This window comes from Geotrypetes seraphini, chromosome 6, assembly GCF_902459505.1.
Source record: "Geotrypetes seraphini chromosome 6, aGeoSer1.1, whole genome shotgun sequence".
NCBI classification, from domain to species: domain Eukaryota; kingdom Metazoa; phylum Chordata; class Amphibia; order Gymnophiona; family Dermophiidae; genus Geotrypetes; species Geotrypetes seraphini.
Genome location: NC_047089.1, coordinates 45,844,385 through 45,862,768, shown reverse-complemented (window position 1 = coordinate 45,862,768; position 18,384 = coordinate 45,844,385). Strand labels below are relative to the sequence as shown.

The 18,384-nt window shown below is 42.2% G+C and overlaps 1 protein-coding gene across 1 annotated transcript in view; it reads left to right on the top strand.

Annotated features, from left to right (window-relative positions):
- Positions 1–18,384, top strand: part of ATP8A2 (ATPase phospholipid transporting 8A2) — a 457,609-nt gene that overhangs the window by 46,713 nt on the left and 392,512 nt on the right. Inside the window, exons 4-5 of the mRNA XM_033950263.1 lie at positions 1,122–1,287; positions 10,115–10,242. Coding sequence (XP_033806154.1) covers positions 1,122–1,287; positions 10,115–10,242 — 294 coding nt within the window. The remainder of the gene's footprint in view (positions 1–1,121; positions 1,288–10,114; positions 10,243–18,384) is intronic.

The following is an 18,384-nucleotide window of genomic DNA, read 5'->3' as shown; positions in this document are numbered from 1 at the left end:
AAACTGTATTCCAAAATTTATTTTCCTAAATGCCAACACTCCCACCATCCCATTCTGGTTTGCTAGGAGGTCACCCACATATGAAAATATGCTGCCTGCTTGTCCTTGAACAGGTGTTATCCAGGGACAGCAGGCAGATATTCTCACAACCCACCTACCTCCCCTGGTTGGCTTCTTAGCTGGCTATCTGAACTGAGGAGATGTGCGCCCTATGTCAGGGCAGGAAGGCACTTGCGCATGTGCGGTGCGGTCAGCTGCAAACTTTCTAAAGTTCTTAAAGTATATGGACACTTTGGTAGCTGTCCGTACTAGGCCTCTGTGGATGACGTCACCCACATGTAAAAATATCTGCCTGCTGTCCCTAGATAACACCTGTTTCGGTAAGCAACTGTGCTTTCTGGGAGGTGTATAAGAAGAGAGGAGAGAAATTGAGTGGCAGTAGAATGAACACACTTGTAGGTTAGCAATAGGAGCTTGAACTGTATGCAGCGATGGATAGGGAGCCAATGAAGTGACTTAAGGAGAATGGTACCATGAGTGTAGCGAGGTTAGTAGAAGATGAGTAATGCAGAAGAGTTTAGCACAGATAGCAAGTTAAGATGACTACTTCATAAAAAATAAAATTACTTGCCGTGAGTTTTCAAGGACCATTCATTTCAAAGAATGAAACTTGTCTGGATGGTTGTGTTCTTATGCACACAGACGCTCATAACATTGACAGACTCTTGCTTATGCGACGTATATGTCATCTATTCTAGTGTATACTTATGAAGGGAATTTTTAAAAATAAAGTAATATTCTGGAATCTTTCATGACACATCTAGAATCTCTTTGGGGCACACCACTGTGCCGTGGCATACAGTTTGAGAGACACTAGAGGGAGCTGTAGAATTTTTGCAACAGATGAAGGATGAAATAGGTAAAAGCTTCAGATAGATATGAATGAAGGCTTATTTTCTTTACATCTAGCAGAGGCTGGTTCCCATTGCTCTGGAAGTCCAAAACACAGGAGACTATCACACCCAAAAATAACATTAATAATATTAACATTTAAATATGTTTTGATCTTATGTTATTTTCTATATTTGGCATTAACAGCATATATTATGTCTATGCTACAGAATTCAACCAAAGCACCCTTGAAGAGGTCAAATGTTGAAAAAGTAACGAATGTGCAAATATTGGTTTTATTTGGCATGCTCCTGATCATGGCCCTTGTGAGTTCTGTGGGTGCTTTCTTATGGAACAGAACACATGGTCAAGTTAACTGGTACTTAGGAACAAATGGTAAGAATTTATATTCTGTATTAGTTTCAATAAGAAATTTGAATTTTCAAAGCTGATCAAAATGTTTTTTTTCTTCAAATTGGCCCAATATTCAGACTGCAGGCGATAGGTGGTTGTCTCATGCAGTCCACGGCGAAACCAGAAATTCATGCTGGTGCCATATCGGGCTACTGGCATTGAATTTCTGGTTTAGATTTGGCTGGCCAAGACATATCTGGCTAAGTCGATATTCATCGGTTGACTGGCTAAGTTCTAGTGGCCAAAGACAGACCTGTTTTCTCCGAGGACAAGCAGGGTGATGTCATCAATGGAGCTCGGTACAGAGACACTAATGGATGTACTGTCACTTTACATTTTTTAAGGCAGTGTCCGTACCATGCACATGCTGGTACCTTCCTGCCCGACATCAGTTCTCAGAATCTGCAGTTCTTCATTTTCTGCAGAGCTGAGAAGCTGTGTCTTCAGTTTTCTGCTCAGCACATCAAACATTTTGATTTGTTGGTGTCATCCCGTCATCGTGGATTTTTTTTTTTTTCATTTTAGTCATTTTCTTTTTTTTAACTTGCTCCTTTAATTCTACCGACTTTAGTTCATTTTTGACAACTTTTTTGTTTTTGTCCTTTGGGCCACTTTGAGCCTTTTTTTCTCCCTGGGTACATCAATCATTTTCAGGCTCTTTTCTACATGAGTCCTGGGCCATTGAGCCCTTTGACTTTGCGTTGGATGTTTTCTCCTTCATGTCAAAATCAGAACCAAGATGAAGAGTGGCCTAGTGGTAGAGCTGCTGCCTTAGCATCCTGAGGTTATGTGATCAAATCCTAGTGTTGCTCTTTGTGACTCTGTTGAAGTCATTTAATCTTCCATTGCCTGAGGTAAACTACTTTGAAGGTATAACCACAAAAAGGTGGTATACAAGTCCCATTCCATTTCACTTCCCTTTCCCCCTTTAAAAAATGCATTTGATGTAATAGGATGATTTTAGGCTGTTATCCACATAGTTGGTGTGTCCTGTGCTTGGCTTCTGTCTCCTTTGCCTGTATGCAAAAGAGGTCACTTAAAGCCTGCAAACTTCAATTCAAGAAACTTTTTGGCACTTTGTTGGCATCAACATCGAGCATAGCTGGATACTTGGAACCTGATTCTCTGACTCAAGTGACTTTGGCATTGACATCAGAGCCAACTGCATCAACACTGCATCATGAATATCAAACATCAAGCGTTGAAGGAGGTCACATTTAAGAAAGCTAAGAAGCATAAACATTCTTCCCCTTCTAGGCATACCACAGTGACCTCCTAAGCATCGACTTCATTGACGCATCGTAAGTGTCGACACCTAGATGACCATTGTCCAACCATCCAGATGATTTCATTGTAGAAGTGTACCTCAATATCAAGATCTCCTATGCCACACCAGCTGGTACAGCAGACTGCTTCCGTGCCACTCTCTGTTTTGGTACTGGCATCGACTCCCCAGGAGAAGATCAAGGCTATGCTCAAGATGAGAGCTATCGGGGTCACAGCAGACGCAGTCTTCACAGGCTTTAAAAGCTTTCATGCCTGCCCCAGCACAATGATGCATTGAAGCATTGATCGAGGGCAAGGTCTCGCATTCTTACTCGATGCTGAGCATTAGAGTCCATGCGGACCCACTCAGTGCATACATAGTCATTGATGCAGAGTTGACATTCTCCTCAACACACACTCCCTGAAACACTTAGGAAATAATATTTTGAGGAATCTGACTGAGATATCTCTATCCACTTAAGTGAAGACTTACCAGAATACTCAGTAGAAGAGCCCTGTGGTATTCCTTCTGATCCTTTGCCTCCTCCTCTAGTTTCATAAGACAGATGGGGAAAGAATTATCCATCAAAATGGAGACAGAGGAAAAGCCTCATTCTCAACTCTTTGAACGTCTTGACTTTGAAACACATTCAAATAAGTGCATTAAAGTACCTTTACACAGTCTTGGAAGACAGCTCCCAGAAAATAGACACAGTAAATAGCTGTAAAAGGTGAAGTACTACTAATAGGAGATTTTAATATGCCAGATGTTGATTGGGATGTCCCTATTGCGATATCTCCTAGAAGTAGGAATAGCCTGGATTCTCTACAAGGAGAACTGTTCCAGCAGTTGGTAATGGAACCTGGACTTAATTCTAAATGGACTTAGAGGACCTGCACAAGGTGTAGAAGTAGAAGGGTCACTGGGAATCAGCGATCACAACATGATCCACTTCGACCTGGACGTAGGGGCGAAACATCAGTCCACAACGATGACCACAGGACTAAACGTCTGAAAAGGGAATTACAAAGGGATGAGACTCATAGTGGGGAAGAAGATTAAGAAGAGGATAAGCACTGTAAAAACGCTAGAGCAAGCTTGGTCCTTTTTTAAGGACACAGTTACCGAGGCGCAAAATCTATATATACCGCGTATCAATACAGGATCCAAGAGGAAAAAGAACATGGAACAGGCGTGGCTCACTGTAGAGGTGAAGGAAGCAATCAGAGACAAAAAAACTTTGTTTAAGGAATGGAAAAGGTCAAGAATGGACGAAAACTGGAATAAGCACATCAACACATCAACTGGAATAAGCACATCAACTGGAATAAACATCAACGCAGGTGGTAAAAGGGGCCAAAAGAGACTACGAGGAAAAAAATAGCCAAGGAGGTGAAAAACTTCAAGCAATTATTTCGATATATTAAGGGAAACGACCTGCGAACGAAGCGGTGGGACCGTTGGATGACCATGGAATAAAGGGAGTGCTAAAGGAGGACAAAGCAATTGCCGACAAACTGAATACATTTATTGTGTCTGTATTTACCGAAGAGGATATACACAGCATACCAGAACCCATCAGGCTATATGCTGGAAACGAAGATGGGAAACTGACAGGGTTGACTGTCAGTCTATAATAATAATAATAATAATAATAACTTTATTTTTCTATACCGCCACAGGAATGCAGGCAGATTGATAGGCTTAAGAGCGATAAATCCCCGGGACCAGATGGCATCCATCCGAGGGTCATCAAGAAACTGAAAGGGACTATAGCTGAACTGCTTCAACTAATAGCCAATCTGTCGATCAAATCGGGAGAGGTTCTGGAAGACTGGAAGGTGGCGAATGTTACGCCGATATTCAAAAAAGGTTTGAGGGGAGATCCGGGAAACTACAGACCAGTGAGTCTGACCTTGGTACCGGGAAATATGGTAGAGGCGTTGATAAAGGACCGCATCATTGATCACCTTGATGGACACGATCTGATGAGGACCAGCCAGCACGGTTTCAGCAAAGGCAGATCTTGTTTGACGAACTTGCTGTACTTCTTCGAGGGAGTAAACAGGCAGATAGACAAGGGCGACCCGATTGACATTATATATCTGGATTTTCAGAAGGCGTTTGACAAGGTTCCACATGAACGACTACTTCGGAAAATTGCGAGCCATGGAATCGAGGGTGAAATACTCACATGGATTAAAAACTGGCTGGAGCATAGGAAACAGAGAGTGGGGGTAAATGGACAATACTCGGACTGGAAGAGCGTCACCAGTGGGGTACCACAGGGCTCGGTGCTTGGACCCATGCTCTTCAACATCTTTATAAATGATCTGGACATTGTTACGACGGGTGAGCTGATTAAATTTGCGAACGATACGAAGTTATTCAGAGTAGTGAAGACACAGGGGGATTGCAAAGATCTGCAACGTGACATAATCAAGTTTGAGAAATGGGCATCGACATGGCAAATGAGGTTCAACGTGGATAAGTGTAAAGTGATGCATGTCGGTAATAAAAATCTCATGCACAAATACAGGATGTCCGGGGCGGTACTTGGAGAGACCGCCCAGGAAAGAGATTTGGGAGTTCTGATCGACAAGTTGATGAAGCCGTACGCACAATGCATGGCGGCAGCAAAAAGGGCGAAGAGAATACTAGGAATGATTAAGAAGGGGATCACGAACAGATCGGAGAAGGTTATCATGCCACTGTACCGGCCATGGTGTGCCTTCACCTGGAGTACTGCATCCAGCACTGGTCGCCATACATGAAGAAGGACATGGTACTACTCGATAGGGTCCAGAGAAGAGTGACTAAAATGATTAAGCGGCTGGAGGTATTACCATACAGTGAGAGATTGGAGAAACTGGACCTCTTCTCCCTTGAAAAGAGGAGACTGAGAGAGGACATATCGAAACATTCAGAATACTGAAGGGAATAGACTTATCAGATAAAGACAGATTGTTCATTCTCTCCAAGGTAGGGAGAATGAGAGGGCACTCTCTAAAGTTGAAAGGGGATAGATTCCGTACAAACGTAAGGAAGTTCTTCTTCACCCAGAGAGTGGTAGAAAACTGGAATGCTCATCCGGAGTCTGTTATAGGGGAAAACAACCTCCAGGGATTCAAGATAAAGTTGGACAAGTTCCTGTAAAACTGGACGCAGGTGAGGCTGGACTCATTTAGAGTATTGGTCTTTGACCTGGGGGCCACCGCGTGAGTGGACTGCTGGGTACGATGGACAACTGGTCTGACCCATCAGCGGCTGTTCTTATGTTTTACGTGGGTTAGGGCCATACGGGATTTAGTGCTTACAAATGGTAAAATTGTTTCTTATGCTGTAATGCGTAATCATTTGGCAACCCGTGATCACTGCATGATGTGGTTTAATATTAAGACAGGTGTAGAGAGGGATCATTCGAAAGTGAAGATTCTAAAGTTTAAAAAACTTTGTTCAGATGGGGGATTATATCAAGTAATTGTTGTCTAGTTGGGAACATCTGGAAGTAGGAAAGCAGTGGGAAAAACTGAAAGGAGTTATAGTAAGGGCAGCAAACCATTTTGTAAGAAAAGTAAAAATAAGAGCAAAAGAAGGCTGCTTTAGTTCTCAAAAGTAGTAGCCGAGAAGGAAAGGGAAAAGAGATTACCGTATTTTTCGCTCCATAAGAAAGAAAATGGAGAAAATCGAACTTGGATCATACAAAATCAGCATGGAAAAATATCAACAAACAATACAAATCACAATTAAAGGCCAAGAGAAAAGCACACTACACCAACCTAATAGGCACTGAAACCCAAGACACCAAAAAACTATTTCAAATACTAAAAAACCTAACTGACACCAAACCCTACCTATCCACTAACAATACCACCCCCCTCAGCCACTCTATTAGCAGAACAGTTCCAAAATAAAATCACAAATGCAAGAGATACCCTCAAATGACACTCTTACCCCTCTTATTGAATTCACAACTCTCCCCACAGACAGAGATTCAACTGCAGCAGACAGAATATGGTCCCACTTCCCCAACATACAATGGCCCGAATTCAACAAATACTACAAAAAATACAACCATGCATCCTGTGACCTCAACAACTGTCCACCATATCTCCTATAAATATCCAGTACAAAATTCTGTGATCTTCTTCTAAAATGGATACAAATCAAGCTCATAAGCGGCCAATACCCAACTAACCTCAGCAAAATCATCATCACCCCGATCCTCAAAGACCCGAAAGGACCAATAGACCAAACATCCAACTACAGACCCATTGCCTCTATTTCACTCTATGTCAAAATAATAGAAGGACTAGTAGCCAAATACCTCACCAATTATCTAGAAAACCACAACTTACTACACCCCATGCAATCCGGCTTCAAATCCAACTTCAGCACAGAGACACTACTATGATCCCTCATGGACAATGCCAGATAACACCTCAGCACAGGAAAAAAAATGATGCTCATACAACTAGACCTGACCGCTGCATTCGACCTGGTGAAGCATAACGTCCTACTATAAATCCTAGATACAATAGGTATCACAGATAAAGTATACTCGTGGTTTGAAGGATTCCTAAAATGAAGAACCTAAAGAGTAAAATCAGACAAAGAAAAATCAGAACCTTGGTCAAACCCCTGCGGCGTTCCCCAAGGATCCCCAATATCTCCTATACTCTTCAATCTCTATATGGCCTCCCTCAGCACCTGGACAAACAAGGCATAACCTCCTACAGCTATGCAGATGCCATTACCATTCTCATACCCTTCGACCAACCAAAACCTTCCATGACAGACACAATACACCAAACACTAGAAACAGTAGCAACTTGGATGGAAAATTACAAACTGAAATTGAACCCAGACAAAAATAAATTCATCCTCCTCAAAAATAACAAAATACCTACCATAACTAGCATTGAAATCAACGCAGTCAATTACCACATACAATCTACTCTAAAATTACTAGGAACAACAATTGACAGATGCTACACCATGCAACCGCAAATCAATAAAACAATACAAAAATCATTCTCAATCATGAGAAACTTAAGGCAAGTTCGGAAATTCTTCGAGAAAACACAATTCCAGCTCATAGTACAGTCCTTAATACTAGGCCTACTAGACTACTGTAATATTCTCTATCTCCCCTGCCCTGCAACAATAACAAAAAAACTACAAACAATCCAAAACACAGCACTGAGACTCATCTGCTCATTGAAGAAACACGACCACATTACAGAAGCATATCTCAAATCACATTGGCTTCCAATTCCAGCAAGAATACAATTTAAATTCTACTGTCTACTATTTAAGATTTATATGGAGACAGCCCAATCTACCTGAACAACTGCCTCATCCACACCTCAACCAGACATAGGAAAATGCACACACCATTCACACACCCATCAATCAAGGAGGTCAAACGGAAAAAAAACTCCAACATTGAAAGGTACCGGTGTGTGTGTGGGGGGTCTGGGATGAAATTTAACAGTGTAGGGGGGCTGGGATTGAATCTAACGGTGCTGGGGGGTATGTAAAAATGATGATTGGGAGTATTGGGTCGGAATTTAATGGTGCTGGGGGGCTGGGATTGAATTTAAATGTGCTGGAGGTATATAAAAGTGATGATTGATTGGGGCTGGGATGGAATTTAACGTTACTTGGGGGGGCATGTGGTATATGGGATGATTTAAGGCACTGGGGGCACCAGGAGGTATGTGGGATGATTTAAGGGATATGGGGGATGATTAAAGGTACTAGGGCATGTAGTTGTATGGGGGAATTATTTAAGGTACTGGGGGCACGTGGAGATATGGGGGATGATTTAAGGTACATGGGGGATGATTTAAGGTACTGGGGGCACGTGGGGGTATGGGGATGATTTAAGGTACATGGGGGTATGAGGATGATTTAAGGTACTGGGGGCATGTGGGGCCTCCTGCCTGCCACTAGGCCTGCCTACCTGTCACTAGGCCACTAGGCCTGCCTGCCTGTCACTAGGCTATTAGGCCTGCCTGCCACTAGGCCTGCCTGCTCTGTGCCCTGCTCTGGCCTACCACTAGACCACCAGAGGGGGAGGGAGGCAGGTTACAGAGCCTGGCAGGGAGGGGGAACAGGATGCAGAGCCTGGCAGGGAGAATTTAGTTCAAAATGTTTTTTTCTTATTTTCCTCCTCTAAATCTAGGGTGCGTCTTATGGTCAGGTGTATCTTATGGAGCAAAAAATGCGGTAGCTTTCATAAACTATAAAAGATCACTAAAGAAGAAGACAGGCAAAAATATCTGGAGGCTGTTTTAATGTGAGACAAGAAACCAGGATGAAGGGAGGGAAGGAACAGAGGGCAAAATCTTGGACCAAAAGGGAAGATGCCAGACCTCCGTGGGAGGGAAGGGAAATGGAAGGGGAGGACAGAGATGGAGACCCTGGCAAGCGAGTTATCAGAACACAACCAGAGCTTGGGACCAACATGATTTGAATAATGACCAGACAACAAAAGGTAGAAAAAATAATTTTATTTTCTGTGATTACAATATGTCAGATTTGAAATGTGTATTCTGCCAGAGCTGGTGTTAGACAGCAACCCTGAACTAGGACCTAAAAGAGAGAGAAAAAGTCTTTTTTATTTATTTTGTTTATATCACAGAGCCGGCATGGCGTTGGAGAGGGTGTAACCCTATACTTCTACTAAGACTAAGGGGTCCTTTTAGTAAAGTGCACATTTAGCGTGTGCTAAATCGGTTAGCGTACATTAATAAAAGGACCCCTAAGTATCTTAATAAAAAAAAATTCAGCCCGCGATTTAGCTTATGTTTTAGATTTTGGCCTTTATGTGATTGAGTTTGACACCCCTGCTCTAAACTGTTCAAAGTTGTTAAAACGCATGCAGATTGTGAAGACTTGCAGGCAGACCTTAGGAAATTGAAAGGCTGGGTGTCCAAGTGGTAGATGACATTTAATGTGGACAAATGTAAAGTAATACACATTGTGCATTCAGTGCTGGTGTCAAATGCATTAAGTACTATATTAAAAAACAATTAGGGCAACTGAACAGCAGGGTTTGGGATGTTTAACTGTGCCACACAAAATGCAGGTATAAGTGAAATGTCTACTTTGAACATTATGTCTACTAGTACCTTTATATTCAGCAGTGCTACCTATACTGATAGCACCACTGGAAAAAATATTTGGAATTGTCTAAATTTATATGCTGCCTGTCCTACTGAATATTGATCTCTTATTTGTTTTATGCTTTGATGCACAGGAGCTTATTATTTTGGTAACTAATGGGTCAAATGGCTTTTTAATGATAACAAGATAATTTGATTATTTTTAATCTAGATATTCAGATAATGATAACTAGAAAAGATGTTCCATTGACTTGATGCAGTGATGACTGGCAGAGTACTGGCTCAATGTTGCTGGCAGGTTGAAGCAGCTCTCAATAATTATTGTGGAAAATTGTCAGTCCTAGTTATAATACCTAATGATAGATAAAATATATCCTTTTAATGAGATACTGTATGTTTCTTTCAACAGAAGCAATTTCTAGCAATTTTGGATACAATCTTCTGACATTTATCATTTTATACAACAATCTCATTCCTATTAGTCTGTTAGTGACACTGGAAGTAGTGAAGTTTACGCAGGCTCTTTTTATAAACTGGGTAAGTAGTAAGAGTATATGTTTATAAATAAACCTATTATTTAGAATATGATTGTACAGTCTCTTTTAGAGACTGTAATTTTTCATTGAAACTAAAATTATTCATTTTTCATAGGAGTACATATTTGTACTATATAATAGAAAATAGAATCATTGGTGAGATAACTGGTTAATGTATATTTCCAGTACAACAGGTGAGTCATTCTAGACCAGTGGTCTCAAACTCGCGGCCCGCCAGGCACTAGTTTGAGGCCCTCGGTATGTTTATCATAATCACAAAAGTAAAATAAAACAGTTTCTTGATCATATGTCTCTTTAGCTATAAATGACAATATTATTATTAAGACTTAGCTAAAAGGAAAGATTTATAAACCATAAAGAGTTTTACCTCAAGCAAAATTGTCATTTCTTTAATAAGACATTAACTATTTTTTTCTGAGGCCCTCCAAGTACCTACAAATCCAAAATGTGGCCCTGCAAAGGGTGTGAGTTTGAGACCACTGTTCTAGACCATAGGGTTATTTCCCTTTATCTGCATGGGCTGCAGAAGAGAATTATATTTTTTTCACCCTGCCTCTAGGGTTCTTCATAGGCTAGCTTAGCTCCTCCCATCAGTCTCTCTATTCTGCAGTGTGTTAGTTCTGCTTTCTCCAAATTTTTATTTTTATTCGATGTAATTTCATTCTCTTTTGTGGTTCTTTCGCGTTCTAAGGATATTTGAAGTGCTGCCTATTTGAGAATTCACAGACTTTGGTCTGGAGCAGACTGTTATCCAGTCTGCTAGTCTTCCTTGGATGTCAGGGCTGTCCCTGACCTTATCTCACTCCCTATTAAGTGGGAGGTCGAGCACAGACTGTTCAGCACGCTTAGGGGGCTCAGCGGTGTTCTATAGCATGCAGGCTGCATTTTCGCGCCTCCCCCCCACTCCATGCTCATTCGGTGGTCCGCAGGGGTGGAGGCATAGTCAGACAGTGAAGTCTGACCGGCAGCCTGAAGATCAGCTTGAGGATAGCTTTTCCAGCAGTGTGGCAGTGAATTCTCTCTCTGGATCTTAATCGGGGCTAAAGAGCAGCTCTACTTTCTTTGACCAGCGTTTGTGAGTAAGAAGAGCTGATAGGCTCCAACAATGATTTCTAAAACTTAATTTTGAGGGGTTTTGAGTGTTTCCTAGTGATTCTTTGTGTTCCCCCACCTGAAAAATCCTATTTTGATAATTTTTTAATTTCGGGAAGTGCCATTCTCCATAGACAAATAGGGGAAATGCAGGCACACTTGTAAGTGAAGTCCGCTGACTGAGCCTACATGCCGGAGCTCTCACCTAGCTAATTAAGCTTTTTTAAAAAGGCTACTGGGCATGTGCAGGAGACCTACACTCCCAGTCCATCTCCTTAGTCCATCATTTTTTTTTTTTTATTACTGCTCCGCTCTCTGCTCACAGAGATATTTTCTCTCAAGGAAACTTCTATAGACTCAAAAAAAAAAAAAAAGTAAACAAATCTATTATATAGTCTAGTAAGGCTTTCCATTTTTATGTTAAAAAAAAGTGACACGGAGAGCCAGCAAGACTCCTCAACGAAATTAAAATTTACTGAAAATTTTTACTAGCAAGTATTTTCTCTCCGGAGTACTGTTTGTTTCCAAAGGTAGGCGCTAGGACCGGGAGGGAACTGTGTACATCTCTGATGTGATAGCCGCTATGGACGGCGGTTCATGTGCCAGCATTTCTCAGGCCACAGTGCTGAAGAAACTTTGAAGCACTTGACCCCCAGGGCCTGGTTTCAGCACTTCAATGGGAGGGAAGCCAACTGCCCCCGAAGCTGCACAACAATATTAAACCGGCAGATTCGGGTGGCCACCGCAAAAACGCCCCAGCACTAGAAAAGTGTTCTACTCCTTCATCATCATCGCTATTAGGGCAAGAAGTGGATTTCCATTCAGTGGCTTTGGAGAAGGCTCCCGTGGGCTAAGTCTCGGCCTCATGGTCCTCTTCTGGCCACAAGCAGAGGAGTTCAGTTTCTTCAGGTAATTCTTCAAAACCTATGAAATCTTCTTCAAAATCCAAAAGGGGAGCCTCTCCGCCTTCCCCTCGAGATACTCCTTCTGTTAAGCTTCCATCTCCACCAGGCATTCAGATGTTTCAAATTTTTTCCTCCTTCTGCAGCGTCTGGTGCAAGAAAGTTCAACCTTGCTACAGCTTCTTCCTCACAATCCTCCTGTTTTGCAACCTCAGCAATGCTCCACCTGCGTGGACCATTTTTCTTCAGGAGATCATCTCATTTCAAGTCCTTTTCCACAATCTCCAAATTTAGCCTAGGAGCCAGGTACCCCTATCTGTTCTTCACCAACACATGGGGAACCTTCCCCTCCTGAATGATCAGCTACAGATGTTCTGCTTGTTTCTGATTCTAATCAGCCACACCATCCAGATCAGTCTCTGCCTCCATCTGAAGAGTTCTTCTATCCAAAATTCCTACAAAAGGTGTCCTTATTGCTAAGTCTTAATCAAGCAGCGAAACCCACAAGCAGTAAGGATTTCAAGCGATCCTCCAATCTTGTAAGATGCCAGTTAAGGAATTAATTTCTTTACCAGTACATCAGGTTTTACCAGTACAAGGTCTTACAGTTAACTAATTGGCAGAAACCTTTAGCCATCTCTACGGCTTCCAAGTGTTTGGAATTGAAGTAAGTCCAGAAAGCTCCTGCCACGATCTCCAACAACTATCTTATCATTCAATAGTCTCGGAGTCGGCTCTTAAGAAGGCTAAGATGTCTAAATCACCATTAAGTGTGCCTCCTGGAAAGGATCTCCATTTCCTGGATTCCATAGGATGCAAGGTTTATTAAGGATCTATGCTCTTGTCTAGGATTATTGCTCACCAATTACAAATTCTCCATTTTCAGCATTCTATTCTGCAGCAGATAGAGGCCGCTTCCACGGAAACTATGCTTTCCCTTCTTGTTGTTCTGCAGGAATCCACTTATCATCTTAGCATGTTACTTATGACATGACATCTTGCACTGCATGAAGTTTTACCATTTGATTTTGTTCTACGTTAATACCTTTCAAGTACGAGGGTCATTTCATCAATGATGCACACTATTTTTAAAAATTTATATATATATATATTTTTTTTTTTTCCAAGTATTTCTTTACAATCCTTCATTATAGTCTCCCTGCTTTGCAATGACAGAGTCCCAACGTCCAGGAAGCTTCATTATTCCATCCGACACTGTTTTTTTGTTCAGTTGCTGAATGGCTCAGGTAACAGTGAAAGAAAGCTCTTCCAGAGATGCAAAACGATGTCCACGCATAGATTGTTTCAACTTTGGAAAAAGGTCGAAGTCTGGTGGACTCATGTCTGGACTGTAGGGAGCATGAGGTAACACCTCCCAGCCATATTCACGTAGTTTTTCAATGACGACCTTCCCTATGTGCGGGCGAGCGTTGTCGTGAAGAATGAGTGGCAGCCAAGAGCAACTGAGTTTGGATTTTGTGCATTTTTCTGTAAAAAATCATGATAATACACTGCTGTGACACTTCTTCCACATGGAACTTTGTCTGTGATGATGATGCCTTCATGACTTAAAGCAAAAATCATCATTTGTTTGACTTTTGATTGAGCTCGTCAAAATTTTTTGGGTCGTGGGGAAGATGGAGCTCTCCACTTGTTGGACTGTGATTTCGGCACCGGCTCAAAGTCTCTGACCCACGTTTCATCAATAGCATCAATGCGATTCAAGAATGCCTGACCTTCAACATCAAATCTTTGTTTCAACACGGTTGCATTGTCCAGGCATCTCTGCTATTGTTCATCAATCAAGAAGTGGGGGACCCATCGCACAGAAATTTTTCTCATTTGTCAGAATTCGGTATACTGATGTCGGTGGAATCCCTGTGGTTTCAGAAAGTTCCTTGCATGTCGCATGACGATCTTGTTCAAGAGTATCAGCCATGAGTTTCACACATTGTTCAGTGATTGTTGATTTCGGCCTTCTTGGTTTTTCATCATTATCTATATTCTGTTCAGTGACTGTTGATTTCTGCCTTCTTGGTTTTTCATCATCATCTATATTCAAATGACCACTCCGAAAACGAGTTGCCCACCGAGAAACTGTACTACGGTCCACTGTTAACTCACCACAAACTTCACGTAACGCACTGCGGATTTTTTTTGGATTTTTGCCACGTAGAGCTTCATTCTTAATGTATGACCTCTGATCGTCAACAGACACAGTACCCAAGACACATGCAGCCTCCTTTTCCCACACTTGTCACAGCCACACTATGTACACTACACAGCTCCTAAGCACATGTCCTGCTGCTTCAAGTACTGAAGTGAAAGTGAAACAAGGTTTACTGCAATTGTATCATCCACTCCCCAATGTTGCTAACCTGTGCATTATTTATGAAATGACCCTCGTATTTGAATGTCTGAATCATATCACATCTGTGTCCAGGCTATCGCACCAAGTAGGCAAGTGACCAGCTGTGGTCCCGTGCGGTAGTCTGGATTGAGACCTATATTGGGATGGACATTGATGCTGTGCCAGGAAACAGATAAGTCCTTCATTACATTTCCTGCTTTCACAGTTACATCGGATCACTTCTGTACTTCAGTACTGGGTTTTCCCGGAGTAAGGTGCTGTAATATACCTTCATTACACACCAGTCGTGAGTTGCCTAGTTTGTACCCAAAATAGGGACGGCACTTTTCAGGAGTAGAGTTTTTAAATCCATGAAGCCTAATTGAGGTTTTTTCTCTACTCCTTTTTTCTTTTGATTTCTTCTTATCTTTTGTTCTGGTGGTGTTCTATTGTTTCTGGTGGTTTACCACACCTACTGGGAACCCTTGCATGCATATATTTTTAGGAGCAGGCTTATTTTTTGTACGACTTTGTAATTGATATCACCCATTATTATACTGTCGCCCAATTCTCTGGCTTTCCTAATCTCTGAAAACATTTCTTCATCTGTCTGCTCATTTTGTCCTTCCTGAGATTTTTTTTGGATGGTAGTATAACCCTACCTTTATATTCCTTCCCTTCGCACATGGAATTTCTATCCAAAAGGATTCCACAGAATCCAAGGATTCATGCAGAATGTTTATTTTATTTGATTCAATTCCCTCTCTAACATATAGTGCAACCGCCCCCCTCCAATTTGATCTACTCTATCCTTGCAAAATAATTTGTACCCATGTAACAGTGTCCCATTGATTGTCCTCCTTCCACCAGGTCTCCAAGATGCCTATTATATCTAACTCATCATTCAGTGCTATATATTCTACTACACGCCCACCAGCCACCCAGCTATCTACATGCCTAATGATCAAATCACCAACTACAACAGCTGTCCTAACCCTTCCCTCCTAGCTACAGGATTATTTTCTACTTCTCCAAGGTGATGCTCTCCTAGGAGACCTCTCTCCTCCAATGCAGCACAGGGGCTACCAGATTGGAGGTGGGACTTCTCTATAACATCTCTGTAGGTCTCCTCTATGTACTTATTTGTCTCCCACAGCTCCTCCAAGTCTGCTGCTCTAGCCTTAAGGGAACTTCTTGTCAATCGGGAGAAAATCATACATGTGACACTCAATGTAAAAGACTGGATAGCAACCCTCTTGCTGCTGGACTACTGTCTGCATCTTGTTATTGAGCTGATTAATTAATTAACCTTATTAAGCTACTAGGAATATATTAGACTAGTATAGAGAGCCTTAGGATTTTATTACATGCTTTATTTTGTGTTTGTTTCTTCGATAGTCTTAGGGTTATAATAATAATAATAACAACAGTTTATACACTGCAGGACCGTGAAGTTCTATGCAGTTTACAATGATTATAAATGTTACAGATTGAGTAGAATTAACATAGTTAATATCTATTGATTAACAGCTCACCTCTTTGTATTGACATAATACATGGCAACTTGGTTGTCTGAATGAGGACTACCTGGGCATGAAGAAGATGTTGAAAAGCTTTGAGAGCATTGAAGATTGCTCTGAGTTCCAACAGATTGATGTGACACTGATGATCCATGCTGGACCAATGAGTACGGAGACCATCGAGATGAGCTCCCCAAGCGTAGATCGAGGAATCTGTAGTGAGGACCGTCTTATGAGGGGGCGTTTGAAACAGTAAACATCTGGAGAGATTGGAAGAGAGCATCCACCAGTGGAGAGACTGTCTCAATGAAGGCAAAAGCACATTGCCCGACAGTATGACGCGGGACCTACTCTTACTGGAACATTGGTCCTCAACTTGGCAACTAAGCTTCAGTGCCAAAAAGTATAAGGTCATGCACCTTGGCAGCAGAAATCCATGCAGAACTTACATCCTAAATGGTGAGACCTTAGCTAGGACTGCAGCAGAACGAGACTTAGGAATGATCATTAGTGAAGACATGAAAACTGCCAATCAAGTGGAGAAAGCTTCATCCAAGGCTAGACAAATGATGGGTTGTATCCGTAGAAGTTTCGTCAGCCGGAAGCCCAAAGTCATAATGCCGTTGTACAGATCCATGGTGAGACCTCATCTGGAATATTGTGTACAATTCTGGAGGCCACATTACCAAAAGGATGTGCTGAGAGCTGAATCGTTTCAGCGAATGGCCAACAGGATGGTCTCAGGACTCAAGGATCTCCCGTATGAGGAAAGGCTGAGTAAATTGCAGCTATATTCACTCGAGGAACGTAGAGAGAGGGGAGACATGTTTGAGACGTTCAAATATATCACAGGCCGTACCGAGGTGGAGGATTATATCTTTTTTCTTAAAGGACCCACGATCACAAGAGGCCATCCGCTGAAAATCAGGGGCGGGAAATTTCATGGCGACACCAGGAAGTATTTCTTCACCGAAAGGGTGGTTGATCATTGGAATGATCTTCCACTGCAGGTAACTAATGCCAGCAGCGTGCCAGATTTTAAGAAAAAATGGGATAGGCAGGTGGGATCTCTTAGGGGAAGAAGTTAGGGGGGTGGGTCATTAGAGTGGGCAGACTTGATGGGTCGTGGCCCTTTTCTGCCGTCATTTTCTATGTTTCTATGAGTTACTGTGATATGTTGAGAAAGTGGGTCGCAAGCCTGCGCCCACTGAGATGTCAGGGTGCACTGAGGAATTCTGAGATGAAGTCTGGCAAAAGGTGTCATGTGAACTGTCGAGGCCATGTGACCTAGGAGAACCATCATGTGTCTTGCTGAAATCGTAGCCAAGGAAAACACTTTGTGGCAGAGATCAATGAGAGCATCCTGACGTTGTTGAGGAATGAATGCTCTGAGTCTGACAGTGTCTAGGACAGCTCAAATGAATTGTAAAGTCTGAGAGGGCTGTAGCTGTGATTTGGGAAAGTTGATTTCAAATCCCAAACTTTAGGAATCACGTAGTCCATTGGGTCGCTACAATAACCCCTTGAGATGTGGAATCCTTGATGAGCCAGTCGTCCAGGTACGGGAACACCTGGAGGCCAAGGTTCCACAGAGCTGCTGCTACTACCACAAGGCATTTGGTGAACACTCTTGGAGATGAAGCCAGGCTGAAAGGTAGCACTCTGTACTGAAAATGCAGATTTCCCACCTGAAATCTGAGGAACTGTCGAGAGGCTGGATGAATGGGAATGTGAGTTTAAGCCTCTTTGAGATCTAGAGAACATAACCAATCATTCTGATCTAGAAGGGGGTATAGAGATGCCAGAGACAGCATTTGAAATTTTCTCTCTGACAAGAAATTTGTTGAGGGCTCTGAGGTCCTAAATAGGTTGCAGATCGCCCGTCTTCTTCGGAACTAGAAAGTAACGAGAGTAAAAACCCCTGCTCTGCTGTTCCAGGGGAACTTCCTCGATGGCACAGAGATAGAGCAGAGCTTGAGCTTCCTGAAGAAGAAGGGTGGTCTGAGTTGCAGTGGAAGGATACTCTCTTGGAGGCAGACCTGGAGGTATCTGAATGAAATGAATAGAGTATCCTTCACTGATGATGGACAGCACTCAGAAGTCTGATGTAATGCTCTCCCAGTGTTGGTAAAAATGATGTAGACGACCTCCAATGGGAAGTGGAGAAGACAGAGGCTGAACGATGGAGGTTATGCTCTACATGAGATGGTCAAAAAGATTGAGAGGCCTTAGGAGCAGCAGTAGTTTGAGGTTTGTGC